The sequence below is a fragment of the Theropithecus gelada genome, chromosome 6 (assembly GCF_003255815.1).
Source record: "Theropithecus gelada isolate Dixy chromosome 6, Tgel_1.0, whole genome shotgun sequence".
In the NCBI taxonomy this organism is placed as follows: domain Eukaryota; kingdom Metazoa; phylum Chordata; class Mammalia; order Primates; family Cercopithecidae; genus Theropithecus; species Theropithecus gelada.
In genome coordinates this window covers 145,001,220-145,018,181 of record NC_037673.1, presented here as the reverse complement: position 1 = coordinate 145,018,181, position 16,962 = coordinate 145,001,220, and the positions used below count along the sequence as shown (strand labels likewise).

The 16,962-nt window shown below is 42.1% G+C and overlaps 1 protein-coding gene across 3 annotated transcripts in view; it reads left to right on the top strand.

Annotated features, from left to right (window-relative positions):
- Positions 1–16,962, top strand: part of HTR4 (5-hydroxytryptamine receptor 4) — a 161,873-nt gene that overhangs the window by 110,878 nt on the left and 34,033 nt on the right. For all 3 annotated transcript variants that reach the window (XM_025388280.1, XM_025388278.1, XM_025388279.1), the window contains one exon: positions 15,457–15,610. In XM_025388280.1, coding sequence (XP_025244065.1) covers positions 15,457–15,610 — 154 coding nt within the window. The remainder of the gene's footprint in view (positions 1–15,456; positions 15,611–16,962) is intronic.

The window sequence follows — 16,962 nt, the reverse complement described above, 5'->3', positions numbered from 1 at the left end:
AAAATTAGCCGGGCGTGGTGGCGGGCGCCTGTAGTCCCAGCTACTCAGGAGGCTGAGGCAGGAGAATGGCGTGAACCCGGGGGGCGGAGCTTGCAGTGAGCCGAGATCACGCCACTGCACTCCAGCCTGGGGCACAGAGCAAGACTCCATCTCAAAAAAAAAAAAAAAAAAAAAGAATGTTGATTATAGGACTACAATTCTTTCTGTCTGTAGGGTTTCAGGTGAGAGGTTTGCTTTCAGCCTGATGGTGTTCCCTTTGTAGGTGACCTCCTCTCTCTCTCTAGCTGTGTTTAACATTCTTTCTTTCATTTTTATCTTAAAATATATGAGGATTACATGTCTTGGGGATGATCTTCTTGTGTAGAATCTTGCAAGAATTCTCTGTATTTCCTGAATTTGACTGTTGGCCTCTAGCAAGTTTGGGGGAGTTTCCATAAATCATATTCTGAAATATGCTTTCCAAGTTGTTTGCTTTCTCCCCATCCCTTTTAGGGATGCCAGTGATTTATGGATTTGGCTTCTTTTCATAATAATACACTTCTCAGAGGTTTTCCTTATTCCTTTTAATTATTTTGTCTTTAAATTTGTCTAACTGTCTTATTTTAGAGAGTCAGTCTTCAAGTTCTGAGAAAGTTTCCTCAGCTTGATTTATTCTGCTGTTAATATTTGTGATTGCATTGTGAAATTCTTGTATTGTGTTAGCTCTGTCAGATCCATTATGTTCTTTTTCTATACTGGCTATTTCATCTTTCAACTTCTGTATCATTTCGTTGTGTGTCTTGGTTTCCTTGGATTGGATTTTGCCATTCTGCTGAATCTTGATAATCTTCATTCCTATTCATATTCTGAATTATATTTCTGTCATTTCAGCCAGCTCAGCCTGATTAAGAACTCTCACTGGAGAACTTGTGCAGTCATTTGGAAACATAACAATGCTCTGATCATTGGAGTTACCAGAGTTTTTGCATTGGTTGTTTTTCATCTCTGTATGTGGGTATTCCTTTAACTGCAGTGTAGATTGAGTACAGTCAATAGACTCCTTTCCTGCATGTTTTCACAGGGCCAAAGCATTGTGTACAGTCCTTGTTTGAAGCTGACTTCTTGTCTTTGGTTTCAGAGGTGGGTATGTAAATGAGGTATTTTTGGTGTTAAAGCATTGAGGTGTGGTCCTGTGGATGGCACTTAGACATATGGTCTATTGGTAGACTCTTGTTCAGTTGTGTGGCTCAGCTGTTTCCTCACAGTTGCAGCTGTGTTCCCTCTAAAGGCTCTGAAGGTGTAGTTCTTCTCCCCCTTGCATCCTGGCTGTAGATCATGGCTTGGAACTCCTGGGCTGCCCACTGTAGCTCTGGGGCAATCTCAGTATTCATGTTCCTTCTAGCACTTGGAGGCAGCAGGGGAAGGGACCTTAGTAGTGGTTGTGGTCAAGGGTCTTTTGCTTGTCTTTTGGAGGCTCCACTCCAGAGAGATTGAGGTCAGGAGTTGCTCAGTGCAATCAGCCCAGGCTAGAGGGTATGTGCTGGGGCCCAAGTCAGGGATTACCTGTCTGGTGCAAGCAGAAGGAGTAGGTGGGACCCATGAGAAATGGTCTGGCCTCCTCTCCTTGGGTCAAGTGCAGCTTGTTGGAGGTGTAGAGAAGGCACTTAGGGTCTTTGCTCCTTCATTAGTCCAAGAGTAGCAAAGGCAGCTCCACTGCAGAGGCAGTGGCAGAGAGGCTTTCAGTTGCCCCTGGAGTCTCTGTCCAGGGAGGTCCTGAGTTGCTACTGGCTCAATATCTCTGGCAGGGGATGGCTGGAGGTCCAGGCCTGGAGGAACTACCTGGTGAGGAGATATGGGCACCCACTTAAGTCTGGTTACTTTAACATAGGGCTGCTGCAATATGCTGGGTGCCTGCTCCAGTTGCTGGTCACCTTGAATTTCCCACTACCTGGAGGTATCTACAGTGAAAAGTGCAAAACAGCTAGGAGCTCCATCCCAGGAAGGTACATACTTGTTACCAGACCAAATGCACCTGTTAAGAGGTGGCCAGGGACCCCAGTTGGAAGGTTTTGCCTAGTGAGGAGGAATGCAGTTGGAAATTCACTTTAAAAAGCAGTCTGACTACATTTTTGTAGAGTAGCTGTGCTATGCTGGGGATTTGCTTTAGGCCCCAGTCACCTCAGACACTCCAAAGCCCAAAGGGTAGAACAGCTAAGTCACCCAAACAGCAAAGATGGCATCGCAACCCTTCCTCTGAGAGCTCCATCCCAGGGAGCTTCTGTTGGCCAGAGAGCCCCAGCAGGGGTGGCTGGAGGCCCCAGTTAGAAGGTCCTGCCCAGTGAAGAGGAGCAGAATCAAGGCCTACTTAAAAAAGCAGTCTGACCACGTTTTCATAGAGCAGCTATGCTGTGCTAGGGAACAGCTTCTGCCCCTGGTCAACTTGGACTCTCCAAAATCCAAAGGCTAGAATGGCTAAGTCACCCAACAGCAAAGATGGCAGCCCACGCCTCCCACTGGGAGCTCTGTCTCACGGAGGTGCAATGCTGCTACCAGTGGCTGACTGGAATTCCAAGCCAGTGGGGCTTATCCTGTGAGGTACTGTGGAAATGGGGCCTGCAGACTGTTGCTGCTCAGCCCCCTAGATTAATGCCCCTTCTAGGGGTATGTACAGGGATCTAACCTTCTGCTTTGCCAGAGTTGCAGCTACTTTTGCCAGGAAGCACAGGAAGCCCAGGTATCTAGGGTTCCCAGGTCTCTGCACCTGCCTGAGCAGCTGCTCTGACAAGACTCCATGTAGCTCTATGTGTCAAACTGAAGGCTCTTGTCCAGTGGGTTCACAGGGGAATCTCCTGACCCAAGGGTTGTAAAGATCTGTGACAGAATCATGGGTTCCAGGGGTCACACATTCATTCACTACTTTCCTGGGCAGGGGAGGTTCCCCTGGATCCATGTCACTCCCAGGAGGGCCAACGTCCTGCCTTGCTTATCTTCATTCTCTGTGGGTCGAGTTGCTTCCTTGAGTAGTCCCAGTATGTGGATGTGGATGTGCCAGTTGAGGGTGCTGTATTTACTCGCTTCTTTCATTCCTCTCCATGAGAGCTGTGCACACTAGCTGCTTCTAGTCTGCTGTCTTGGCCACCTCCTATAAATATCTTTGAAATACATCTTCTTCTTCTTTATTACTTCTTCCCATCTCATTTCTGGATTACTGTAATAGCTCCTGAGTTATTCTTCCTGTATATTACCTTATCTATCAAGTTCATCATTAAATATGTCTTTTTCTTGTGTGTCCTCAGCCCATAAAGCTTCTAGGGCACTGCATGGTCTTCTCCTCTTTCTAGATAGAGTCACTTTTGTCTAGCCTTGTCCCACTTACCAGTGTCACCAAGGCATAGACTTCAGCAGATGTGGGTTTAAGACTAAGTTCTACCATAACCTAGTTTTATGATCTTGGGCAAGTGGATTCAACTCTCCAAGCCCCAGTTTTCTCATATTTGAAATGAGGATGGGTGCTGCCTTGTAGAGTTCCTTTAGAAATTAGATATAACATAGAATACACTTCCTGCCATATAGTGTGCCATCAATAAATGAATGGTGTATGTAGCAGGAATAGTAGTAGTTGTAGCAGGTGAAAAGAATGTGGACAATTACAATATAGTTAGGAAAATCCTGTGTTACTGTTACAGATACATACAAGGTACTGTAAAAACCAGAGCAGAGATGGAGAACCATTCACTGATTTTGAGGGCCAGCGAGGACTTTACAGGGAATGTGACCCCGATCTGTGTCTCAATGAGTCAGTGGAACAATCAGTCAGTATCTGCTGGCAGATTGATTAATTAATATATATGCTATAAAATAACACTTTGGTAACCTCTATGTGTGTCCAGTAAACTCTGCCAAGGTGTTTTTAGATGACATTTTTGGCAGGTTATTCTTTTTCCTGTAGTCTGTTATAAAATGCCTTTCTAGATGGCTGACACTCCCTTTCTTACAAATTTTATTATCATGAAGGTACAGAATAATTTTTTTTTTTAGATGGAGTCTCACTCTGTCACCCAGGCTGGAGTGCAGTGGCAGGATCTCATCTTACTGCAACCTCCGTCTACTGGATTTAAGCAATTCTCCTGCCTCAGCCTCCCGAGTAGCTGGGATTACAGGTGCTCGCCACCATACCTGGCTAATTTTGTATTTTAAGTAGAGACAGGATTTCACCATGTTGGCCAGACTGGTCTCAAACTCCTGGCATCAAGTGATCCACCCGTCTTGGCCTCTCAAAGTGCTCGGATTACAGGCGTGAGCCACTGTGCCCACCCACAGAAGAATATTTAAGATAGGAACATAATAAACATTAAATCTGAAGATTGCTCATGGGATTATAATTCCTGCAAGGGCCCAAACTGATGTCCTCCAGATCTCTGACAGAAAGAAGTCTCTCTCTGTCCCCCTACCCCTACAGTCTTTCCTTCCTGGAACCCACAGTCCTGCCTCTGCTCTTGGCTATTTCCTCAGCCCCTCTTCCTGTCTCCAGCTCCTGGTGAATATCTCTGCTGGGTCTTCCTCACTGATCCTCCAGGTACCTGGAAGCTTGCCAAGCCTGGGAACCACAGGGAAGATGCCTTTAGTTTTTCTTAAAGCTACTACTGCTCTTCTGTCTTCTCCACCTCCTCAAAGGGGGAACAAGGGGAACTAAAATATAACCAGAAAGAATTACTAAGAACAGAAACACAAGTTTCTTCATCCAGAGCTCTGCTACAAAAATGTATTGAACCACCATTTGCTAGGAGGACTGCTATTCAACCAGTGAACCCCACAGCTGCCCCAAGCTATACATGACCTGTTTACCCTTTTGTTATCTATTGGCATGTAATATTTACATCAAAACTCAGCAGCTTAAGTGACAATGTATAATTACTAGATCTTACATGTAACCAACTCCATTACACATAGCAAATATGGCCTTAATGCTTTCATTCGCCTTTAGAGACCAATTCATTCACCTTTATATTTCTTAGAATCAACTGTTAGGGAAAGATGTTGAACCAAGTGACTTTTTATTATTTGTTAAATAATGTAGAGCTCACAATTCCAAAATATATTTGAGTCTGTTTATAATAATATGTATTAAACAGATATTTATGTGCCAAGAACTTCCTATGTTTTAAACATATTATTTCATCAATTCTGACAGTGAAGGAGAGGCATATTTGGAGGTAGACATAATTATTCCCACTTTGAAGATGAGAAAACTGGATCTTCTTGAGGTTAATAACTGATTCTAAGACCACAGAGCTAGTAAGTAGTTAAGGCAGGGAAAGTTGGTACCCAATTGTGAAGACATAAAGTTGCCTGCTACTATCCCCTCCAATTCTCACAGTCTAGAATTCCAAGTTATTATCACTGCTTCTTGTGCCTTCTCTGTGGTTGGGAGGGCAGGAATGAAGAGGTAGAATTTTCCTTAATTGCAGAAGGAGCACGGAAGGGATTAGCATGGTGCTTAAAATACATGGCTGTCTACTAAGAGTTGTCAAAGTAAATTGTGTCCCCAGAGACATTTAAAAGCAATTTGATCACACATTTGCACATGGCTGCAGTGGGAGAAGCTGGTGGCTGGTCTACAAAAGCGGATTTTAATGGAGTTTTATGAGCAATACTTTTGAAATGTTTTGCATAAGAAATTACTTTGTAAATATCCTTGCTTCATTTTAGTTAATCCTGGCCATCTGGAACTTCACTCATCATTTGAACATTCATTTAACTACTTTGTAAAAGTTAGTTCTGGTTAAGGAAGAATGGGAGATACCCAATGGAAGGCTGGAGAACATATCTTGCTGATTCATGTATTCCTGAGATGAGACAATTACTTTTCCTGTTCAACACTGTCAACCTAGCATATGAATCAACAACTCCTTCTCTTGGCTTTGTTTTAATTCAGCTTCTTTAGTAAAGCATGCAGCAATGTTGATTATGATGGACGTTTTCCAGCTTAAAAATCTTTCGGTAACTCCTCCTGCCCTAATATTCAAAACCTCTAAGACAATGGTTCTCGAAGTGTGGTCTCCAGTCCACTAGCAACAGCATCACCTGGGAACATATCAAAAATACAAATTATTTGGCCCCACTCCAGACCTACCAGCAATCTGTGTTTCAACAAATCCTCTAAGTGATTCTGACAGATGATACCATTTGAGAACCACTGCTCTGAGACGTGCCCCAGTCAGTCATTTTAGGCTTATTTTTGTCTACTTCCTTGTAAACACCCTACAATTTCATGAACTTTACCCTTATGTTTATAGGGATATATGGATATAGGAATATACATTTATGGGTATGTATTTCATATATATAATTGCTCTCTTCAAGCCTTTGCTATGCCGTCTACAGCACCTAGATTACACTTTCTCATCCACCATCCTGACCCAGTCTCTAACATTTGACTTAAAAAACCACTATTGAAGAAAGTCTTTCCCCATCCCTCTACTAGATATGCCTATTCACATCTCCAAAATTTGGTAACATATTTTTATGGAATTTATTGTACTTGGTAGTGATTGAGAGTTTATTATTTTTAAAAAATCCAGTTTGTCAGTATCCACAATATATCTGGCACTGTACTAGTGATCATGGACACAAAACAGAACAAGGCAAACATTGCTGCCCTCATGGAGCTTATACATCAGTTGGGGGACAGTTTTCCCACCTCCTGTCCTAGATCATTTTCTTTTTGAGAGGCACAGGTGTCCTGTGCTTCTGGGTATCCCCTAGGCTATATTAAGTTATGGTGAGCAAAGTGGAAGGCAATGCAGTGGTTTTTGGTCCATATAGGATGCACCAGAACATAGTGCTGTCCTTGTGGCACCACACTCTTAAGAGATAGTGACATGCTATAGCACATGTAGAGGACAAGGAACTCCACTCCTGCTATTGGTGAAAATCCCCTTATCTAAACCAGAGGTCCTCAATCTCAGCACTACTGACATAGACCAGTATTGTTATTGGTGCACTGTAGGATATTGAGCAGAATTTCTGACCTCTACCCACTGGATGCCAGTAGCATTTCCTTCCCAGTTGTGACGACAACAACAACAAAGTCTCCAGACATTGTCAAATGTCTCCTGGTGAGCAAAGTCACCCCTGGTTGAGAGCAACAGGGAATTTTTTACCTGCAGAAAATAAGACTTCAGAGGGATGTAAAAGCTCACTTTAGATGCCTCTAGAAGCACTATGCAGAAAAAGAATTAGATAGAAATTTAAATTAAGCCAGAGGGAAAAACTGGAAGTTACCAAAAATTGATTTTTAGAGGAAACTTTCTTAACTTTAGCATGCTCTTAAGTTTAGAATGTACTGCAGTAGGACCTGGTGAGTTCCAAATCCCTAGAAAAATTAAGCAGGTTTGGGTACACACTTCATTTTAGAGGGGATGTATTAGCCCATTTTCACACTGCTGGTAAAGACATACCAAAGACTGGGCAATTTGCAAAAGAAAGAGGTTTAATGGACTCACAATTCCACATGACTGGGAAGCCTCACAATCATGGAAGAAGGGGAAAGGCACACCTCACATGGTGGCAGACAATAGAAGAGAGCTTGTACAGGGAAACTCCCCTTTATAAAACCATCAGATATTTTGAGACCCACTCACCATCATGGGAACAGCATGGGGAACACCCACCCAGTGATTAAACCACCTCCAACTGGGTTCCTCCCACAACACATGGGAATGGTGGGAGCCACAATACAAGATGAGGTTTGAGTGGGGACACAGCCAAACCATATCCTTCCACTCCTGGCTTGTCCCAAATCTCATGTCCTTACATTTTAAAACCAATAATGCCTTCTCAACAGTTCCTCAAAAGTCTTAACTCATTTCAGTATTAAATCAGAAATCCACAGTCCAATGTCTCCCCTGAGACAAGGCAAGTCCCTTTTGTCTATGAGCCTGTAAAATCAAAAGCAATTTAATTACTTTCTAGATACAATGAGGGTACAGGCATTAGGTAAATACAGTCATTCCAAATGGAAGAAATTGACCAAAACAAAGGGGCTACAGGCCCCATGCAAGTCTGAAATCCAGCAGGGTAGTAAAATCTTAAAGCTCCAAAATGATCTCCTTTGAATCCATGTCTCACATGCAGGTCATGCTGATGCAAGAGGTAGCTTCCCATGGTCTTGGGCAGCCCCACTCCTGTGGCTTTGCAAGGTACAGACTCCCTCCCATCTGCTTTCACAGGCTGGCATTGAGTGTCTGTGGCTTTTCAAGGTGCATGGTGCAAGCCATTGGTGGGTCTACAATTTTGGGGTCTGGGGATGGTTGTCTTCTTCTCACAGCTCTACTAGGTGGAGGCCCAGTAAGGACTCTGCACAGGGGCTCCAACCTGACTTTTCCCATCTGCAGTGCTCTAGCAGAGGTTCTCTATGAGGGCCCTGCCTTTGCAGCAAACTTCTGCCTGGGCATCCAGGCATTTCCATACATCCTCTATAATCTAGGTGGAGGTTTCCAAACCTTAATTCTTGACTTCTGTGCATTTGCAAGCTTAACAACACATGGAAGCACCCTCTGAAGCCATGGCCTGAGCTCTATGTTGGCCCCTTTCAGCCATGCCTGGAGTGGCTGGGACACATGGCACCAAGTCCCTAGGCTGCACACAGTACAGAGTCCCTGGGCCTGGCTCACAAAACCATTTTTTTTTCTCTTAAGCTTCCAGACCTTTGATAGGAGGAGCTGCCATGTAGACCTCTAACATGGCCTGGAGACTTTTCCCCATTGTCTTGGGGATTAACATTAAGCTTCTTGTTACTTATGCAAATTTCTGCAGCCAGCTTGAATTTCTCCTCAGAAAATGGGATTTTCTTTTCTATTGCATTGTCAGGTTGCAAATTGTCCAAAATTTTATGCTCTGCTTTTTAGTTTTATAAAACTAAATTCTTTTAACAGTACCCAAGTCACCTCTTGAATGCTTTGCTGCTTAGAAATTTCTTCCACCAGATACCCAAAATCATCTCTCTCAAGTTCAAAGTTCCACAAGTCTCTCAGGCAGGGGTAAAATGCCACCAGACTCTTTGGTAAATCATAACAAGAGCCACCTTTGCTCCAGTTCCCAACAAGTTTCTCGTCTCTATCTGAGACCACCTCAGCCTAGATTTTGCTGTCTATATCATCATCAGCATTTTGGTCAAAGCCATTCAACAAGTCTTAAGAAAGTCCCAAAGTTTCTCACATCTTCCTGTCTTCTTTTGAGCCCTCCAGACTGTTCCAACCTCTGCCTGTTATTCAGTTCCAAAGTCACTTTCACATTTTTGGGTATCTTTTCATCAGCACCCCACTCCTGGTACCAATTTACTGGATTAGTCCATTTTCTTGCTGCTGATAAAGGCATACCCAAGACTGGGCAATTTACAAAAGAAAGAGGTTCAATGGACTCACAGTTCAATGTGGATGGGGAAGCCTCACATTCATGGTAGAAGGTGAAAGCCATGTCTCACATGGCAGCAGACTAGAGAAGAGAGATTGTGCAGGGAAAATCCCCTTTATAAAACCATCAGATCCTGTGAGACCCATTTACCATCATGAGAACAACACAGGAAAGACTTACCCCCATGATTCAACCACCTCCCACTGGGTCCCTCCCATAACACATGGGAATTGTGGGAGCCACAATCCAAGATGAGATTTGGGGGTACATCGAAACCATATCAGAGGACCTGAGGATTTCATGATTCTCAGCATCCTTCAAGTTCTGAGATTCAGTATTTTCATGTTTTGATTGTTTCCAAAGTGCCTCTTCAATGAGAGGCAGCTGAGTGAAATGATAGGAGGTTTATGTCCTGGCTCTTGAGTCAGGCTGCCTGAGCTAGATGCCAGCTCAGTTCTTACCACCTGTGAGACTGGGCAAATTTCAAACACTCCTGTGCTTCCCTTTCCTCATCTGTGAAATGGATATATTTACAGTTCCTGTCTCAAAAGTGTTAGGTTGATGCAAAATAATCATGGTTTTTGCCATTATTCTTGATGGCAAAAACCACTATTACTTTTGCACCAATCTAATAGTTGTGAGGATTAAATGAGATCAAATGGGCAGAGCCCTTGGTCAGTAAATAAATAGTAGCTATTATTATCAAATCAGCCAGTGCATTTTGCCTTACCTCCGTCCAAAGAACTTGCAGATTTAATTAGTTAATTCTGTCTAGTGGTGGTGATTATGTGTTGCAGGAGTAGTTCATGACAGGTCAGTTTTCCTTCTGTTATTAACAGGGACATTATAATCCAAATATAGGAACTGAATATCAACCACAATACATAAAAGTCAAGTTATCAGATTTCTGTCTAGTCTTATCTACAGACAAATATTAAAATTTTAAGGAAGGACCATTAGTTAACACTAGAACTCAATTTTTATTAATCCCTTTATTCAGTGGTGTTTGTTTTCACCTACTTAATTTGCATTCTTGAGTCCAGCCTTCAGAGGATGTTTACTTTTCTAGATTTTTTGCTTGAAAGCAAAGATCAGAAAGACATTGAAGGATATGGGGTGACTTATTTAGGGCTTCTACCTCAAGGGTGCCAGGCCTTGGTGTGAATATTGAGCACATGAAGTTAAGTAGATGCTGGAATTTGAACTCCAAATAAGAACCTTATATTCTATACTCAATCCCACTCAAAAATCAAATTATGTTTACTGTAAGACAGAGGACCAGACTGAAGAAGATGTAGAGGTCAAAATGCAAGTAAAACATATACCTAGACGTAATTCAGTATTTTTCTTATTCATATCCTCACCTGTCACTAACAATTTACCTAACCTAATTTAAATTTAAGTAAAATAAAATACTTTTTCCCCCTTTACTTATTGATGATTTTTAAAAAGGAGAAAAAGGAGTCTTCCTACCCTTGCCTAACCACTCCAGATCCTGCAAGAGCAACTTTCTACATCTGTGTTTGGGCATGTTTCTATGTATTCCACCTTAGCCCCCCTACAGGACGGGCTGACTGTCTGGGTACTTTGTTTCTGGCATGCGTTTTCCAGGGAACTGACTATATATGTAAAATGTGTAAGGGCACCAGGTGTGGTGGCTCATGTCTGTAATCACAGCACTTTGGGAGGCCAAGGCGGATAGATCACTTGAGGCCAGGAATTCAAGACAAGCCTAGCCAACATGTGAAACCCTGTCCCTGCTAAAAATACAAAAATTAGCTGGGTGTGGTGGTGCACACCTATAGTTCCAGATACTCAGGAAGCTAGGCAGGAGAATCAGTTGAACCCGGGAGGCAGAGGTTTCAGTGAGCCAAGATCACATAAGCACAACAGCCTGGGACAGACAGAACAAGATTCTGTCTCAAATTAAAAAATGTGTAAGGGATTGGTAAAATGTGTACTACGTTCACAGTATCCTCCTTTAAGCTGAATTTTAAAAGGAAGCCTGTTACTACTATTTAATTCTATGTAGCAGCAGCTCCTAGAAATCTAGGGTGAAGCAAATTAAAGCATAGAACATTTGGACAGCAGAATGTAGGACAATATTATTGTTCATTATGTCAAGGGAAACTGGCAGTAGCCCTGGCCAAGCTAGATTTAGAAAGAAAGGCTTTCATAAAAATTTTATGAGCACCAATATAACCATACATTCTAAAGCCCTCTTCTGTAAATTCTATTATTTTCCCGACATAACCCTCTAAACATCCACATCCATTTATGGAAATCAAATAATTTTCTCAGGTAAAACACCCTGCTTTCTCAAACATACTTTTTATCCTGCATGATATTATTTATTTATGTAAAAGATTTTAAATTTTATGATTACATGATAGTTGTACATACTTATGGGGTACATGGGATATTTTGATACAAGCATACAATGTGTAGTGATCAAATCATGGTAGTTGGGGTATCCATCACCTCAAACATTGATCATTTCTTTGTGTTGAGAGCATTCGAAATCTACTCCTCTAGCTATTTTGAAAGATACAATAAGTGATTGTTAACTACAGTCACCCAATTATCCCACCCAAATACTAGATCTTATTCCCACTATCTAATTGTATTTTTGTATGCATTCACTGACCCCTCTTCATACTCCCCCTACATACTACCCCTCCCAGCCTGTGGTAACCATCATTCTATGCTTTACCTCCATGAGATCAATTTTCTTAGCTCCCTCACACGAGTGACAACATGCAATATTTGTCCTTCTGTGCCTGGCTTATTCAATTAACATAATGTCCTCCAGTTCCATCCATGCTGCTGGAAATGACAGAGTTTTATTTGTTTTATGGTGGAATAATACCCCATCATGTGTATATACCACATTTTCTATATTAATTTATCCACTGATAAATGCTTAGGTTGGTTCCATACCTTGGTTGTGGTGAATAGTGCCCTGCAGGATACTTAGTTTGGCCTTGTGTTTTTGAACTTTTGGATTTTTGTGACACTGGAGATCCAACCAAAATTTCTGAAATCTGCTCTTGGCAACATCTTAGCACCTGGTTCTAAACCTCAAAAATTATATTGATTACACAACAACAATAGGGCAGAATTCATTCTTCATTTATTTCTCTATTGCATTTTTGGGATAATAGAAGAAAGGATGCCAAAACTTGAGCTATGTTCTGAAAGTATATTGAATGAAACAAAAGATATTTTTACTTAGAAAAAAAGTATACTATGAAAGATATATCTGGCATTCAAGCCAGTTTTACTGCTCTGTGTGAGGCAGGATACTTTGCTTGCAAGCAACAGATTGTTGTTAGCCAACTGTGTTAGTTTGCTAAAGCTGTCGTAACAGATACCACAAACTGGATGGTTTAGAACAATACACACTTATTGTCTCACTGTTCTAAAGGCTAGAAGTCTGAAATAAAGGTATCAATAGGGCCATTATCCCTCTGGAACATGTAGGGGAAGGATCCTTTCTTGCCTCTATCTGGCTTCTGCTGGTTGCTGGCAACTTTACGTGTTCTTTGGCTTATGGACACATCACTTTAATCTTCCATCTTCTCATGGCCACCTTCCTACTGTGCATATCAGTTTTTGTGTCAAAATTTTTATTTTCATAAGGACATCAGTCACATTGGATTCAGGATCACCCTGAAGACCTCATTTTAATTTGATTGGTTCTTATAAAACCCTGTGTCTAAATAAGGTCACGTTCCAAGGTTACTGGGAGTTGGGACTTCAACATATCTTTTGGAAGAGGAATGAATCCCAGTCCTGCCAGGGGGCTGCTGCTGGGATAAAGGGCCCTCTGCTAACTTACCCACCTTGCATCTTTCTGCAGGACATTGAGTCCCAGGAGAAAGTCTGATCAGGTCACTCCTAGGCTAGAAAAGTCAGCGCCCCATCATTTGTTTTCCTAACAATACTATAGCAACAGCAAAGAGATAACTCCCGAAGGATTTGAAGTGCTAGTAACAAGAGAAAGGAGGAAGGATGTTAAATGGAAAGAAACTTGCCCCCTAACAGGAAATCAAGAAGGAAACAAAATTTGAAAAAAAAAAAAGTATATTTCATCCACTTCAAATTCATCATTAATTGTATGTTAATAATAAACCTCTGATGATTATGAATATCACCATTCAGAAAAATTTGCTACTCAGTTATAATTTGCCTTTCTTGTAAGCCAACACTATGAAGGGAATCCAGCTAATCATGATTCTTTCAACGATTGAGTTATCTTTAGTTTGATTTTGTGGCCATGTCAGAATTATAATGGAGACAATGGTTTTTCTGAGCAAGCCTCTCTCCCATTCTTTGATCTGTTGTTTCTTGCACTCTGGCCCACATCTGGACACCCCACCAAGCTTGCCAGCTACAAGGAGGTCTTGGCACAATGCGGTCAGCTGCTCCTCAATGCCTTGTAGGAAAGGGGATATTTCTCCTTTCCCTGCTCCTAAGACACCTGCTCCTCATGCTCCAACACTGGGCTCTCCTCATTCCACCCTCTCTCTCAACCCATCCTACTACCACCTCTTCAAAGAATATAGCCATTGTTATGTTAGTTATGCTTTGAATTAAGAAAAGAAAAGAAGAGGTGGGAAAACTTAACAAAGTGAACTGCATAAAATGAGGGGTGTATGGGGGTGGTTCATCATTAAAAGGTATAAAACCTTAAAGAATAGACTTAGCCTCCAGGCTCTTTTTGCATTTATATTTTGTACTCTCCCAAAGAGAAATAAATGATAGATCTACTGTAGCGTTCTGCCTGTTGTGAAATTCCATGTCATGCCTGGTCATGGAAGAGGTGATCTCCAAGGCCAGAATAACATGCAGGAACGGTCTAGAAGTTAGAGGCCAGACTGTTGAATGGGCAGGTTGTACCTCTGTCTGGAGGCAGGAAGAAAGCTAGTATCATAGGCAGAACATGGAATCAAAAGAGAGTGAGCAGTGAGTCCCATGAGAGAGGTCAGACCCTAATAAATGAATGTGGTGTGGTCTCATCCAGTAGATAGGAAATGATGGAGCGGGAAATATTCAAAATTTTACATTCTTAGTATCCTAGAAACAGTTAAATAGTTTATCCCAAACGTGATGCATGTCAATTCTGTTCATGATTCATTGGTCAGGACCAGTCACTTGGTTCTACCCAGCCATAAGGAGGCCAAGAAGTGTACACGTTTGGAAGGGGAAACTTAGTATCCTTAGCAAAGAGCAGTAATAACTCACACTTGTCAACATGCAAGCTCCAGGTTGTTCACCAATAGGCTCTGATTCAGGAGATCCTTGGGATCTGCATTTTAAAAAGACTTCCTCCGGTGAGTTTGATTCAGCGTGGCAGTGATGGGGGGATGGAGGGGAATCCTTGAACCACAATTTAAAAAACAAAAAACACTGACTTAGAGCTCCACTTCCATGTAGGCAGGTGATCAAGGGTAAGGGGACAAATCTGAGAGACAGTGGTTAGAGCCCAGATGTAGAGGATGCCTGGGTCTCTTCAAGTTCTAATCAAATAGATTACAGTTGCCTGGACACTGAGGCCCAGAGGGCTGGGCAGAAGCTCCTCAATGCACAGGCATCGGGATAGCGTTGGAACAGCGCCAGAGATAGAAAAGACCTTCTGGTGTGTGTGGAGCTCCTCCAGATATTGGGAGATGGAGAGGACTGTGGGGCCAACTGTAGGCAAGGATTCTCAGATGTGATCCAAAGCATATATTGATATTATTATTAACAGAAACTCACAGCTCAGTATATCGTATTGTATCATATAATCAATTTTCCTTTCCTCTGTTCTTTTCTCCCTTCTGTCTTCCTTCTTTGTCCCTTCGTCTGCCACTTGCTCTCCTCTTTTTACCCTTTATTCTTTCTTTTCTTCTTTCCTTATTTTATTCTCTACTTCCCCTTCAACTCTTCTCCTCAATGTTTGCTCTTCTCTATCCCTTTCCCCATCCCCTCTTCCTCCCCTCTTCTCTCTCATATATTCTCCTCTCTCCCTCCCGTTCCTCCTTGCCCATTGCTACGCTCTGCCCTCTATTCTCTCTCCAGGTATTACGCCATCTGCTGCCAGCCTTTGGTCTATAGGAACAAGATGACCCCTCTGCGCATTGCATTAATGCTGGGAGGCTGCTGGGTCATCCCCACGTTTATTTCTTTTCTTCCTATAATGCAAGGCTGGAATAACATTGGCATAATTGATTTGGTGAGTATCCACACAGACCCCACTGGTTTACTGTCTGATAACTTTGCATGGGATTCCTAAATGAATAAATAATATTAGATTGAGTATTCTAAGAATCTGATAGTGGTCTGGGTGATAATTAAAAAAAACAAAAAAAAAGTTAACACTTTTGAATGTGTACTGACAAAGATCCTCTCCTTAACCCAACTTTAGTCAGACTTTTCTAAATCCTTGTCCCATCTAGGTCTTGACTTTTGGACTTCTATGTGTGTTTTTGCATACCCCAACTTTCGCAAGAATCTTGCTAAGTTGGTTTAGCCAGAATCCCCCACCCTCAATATTTGATTGGGTTCTTCATCCTCCACCAGCTCCCAGGTGATTTGTGATCACCTTGGCCTGCCTTCAGCAAGAGCCCTGCTAGGTTTTTTTTAGCCAGAATCCTCTCTTACTCCTGATGTTTCCTATTGATAATTTTCCATCCACTGACCCCCACTCACCATGTTTTCCACTCACCATAAATTTCCACTTTCGCTTGTTCTATTTCAATCTCTCTCTTCTACTGTAAAATCCCATCACAGTAGTCACTATAACCTATGTTGATAGTCCTGAATAAAGTCTACTTTACTGCTTTAACAAATGTCATGAATAATTTTTTCTTTAACATAGCTGTATGCCAGAGTATGCTAAATACTTTATATACAATCTTGAAAACCTCCTTCTGTGGACAGTATAGTTATTTCTTCCATTTCTCAGATGAGAAAACCCAGGCTCACAAGCTTATGTAGGTTAAGGTTAAGTAACATGCCCAATGTCACACAGCTTGTAAATAACTGGACAAGTATTCCAAGCTTAGACTCCAGGGCCTGAGGCATGTCATTTGCCCCAAAAGGTCTTTATTCCATTTTATGTGGAGAGTCTATAAGGCTGATGTACTAGTCCATTTTTACACTGCTGATAAAGACAAACCCCAGATTGGGTCATTTATAAAGAAAAAGAGGCTCAATGGACCCACAGTTCCACATGCCTGGGGATGCCTCACAATCACGGTGGAAGGCAAAAGGCACATCTTACATGGCTGCAGACAACACAGAATGAGAGCCAAGCAAAGGGGGTTTCTTATTATAAAACCATCAGATCTCGTGAGACATATTCACTACCATGAGAAAAGTATGGGAGAAACCACCCCATAATTCAATTATCTCCCACCATGTCTCTCCCACAACACGTAAGAATTATGGGAGCTACAATTCAAGATGAGATTTGGGTGGGGACACAGCCAAACCATATCAGCTGACATGGACCTGAAGAAGATATATCATGTGGGTAGAGGCTGCTGGGGAATGAAGAGACCTCCAGGCTAGAAGTTGAGAGAA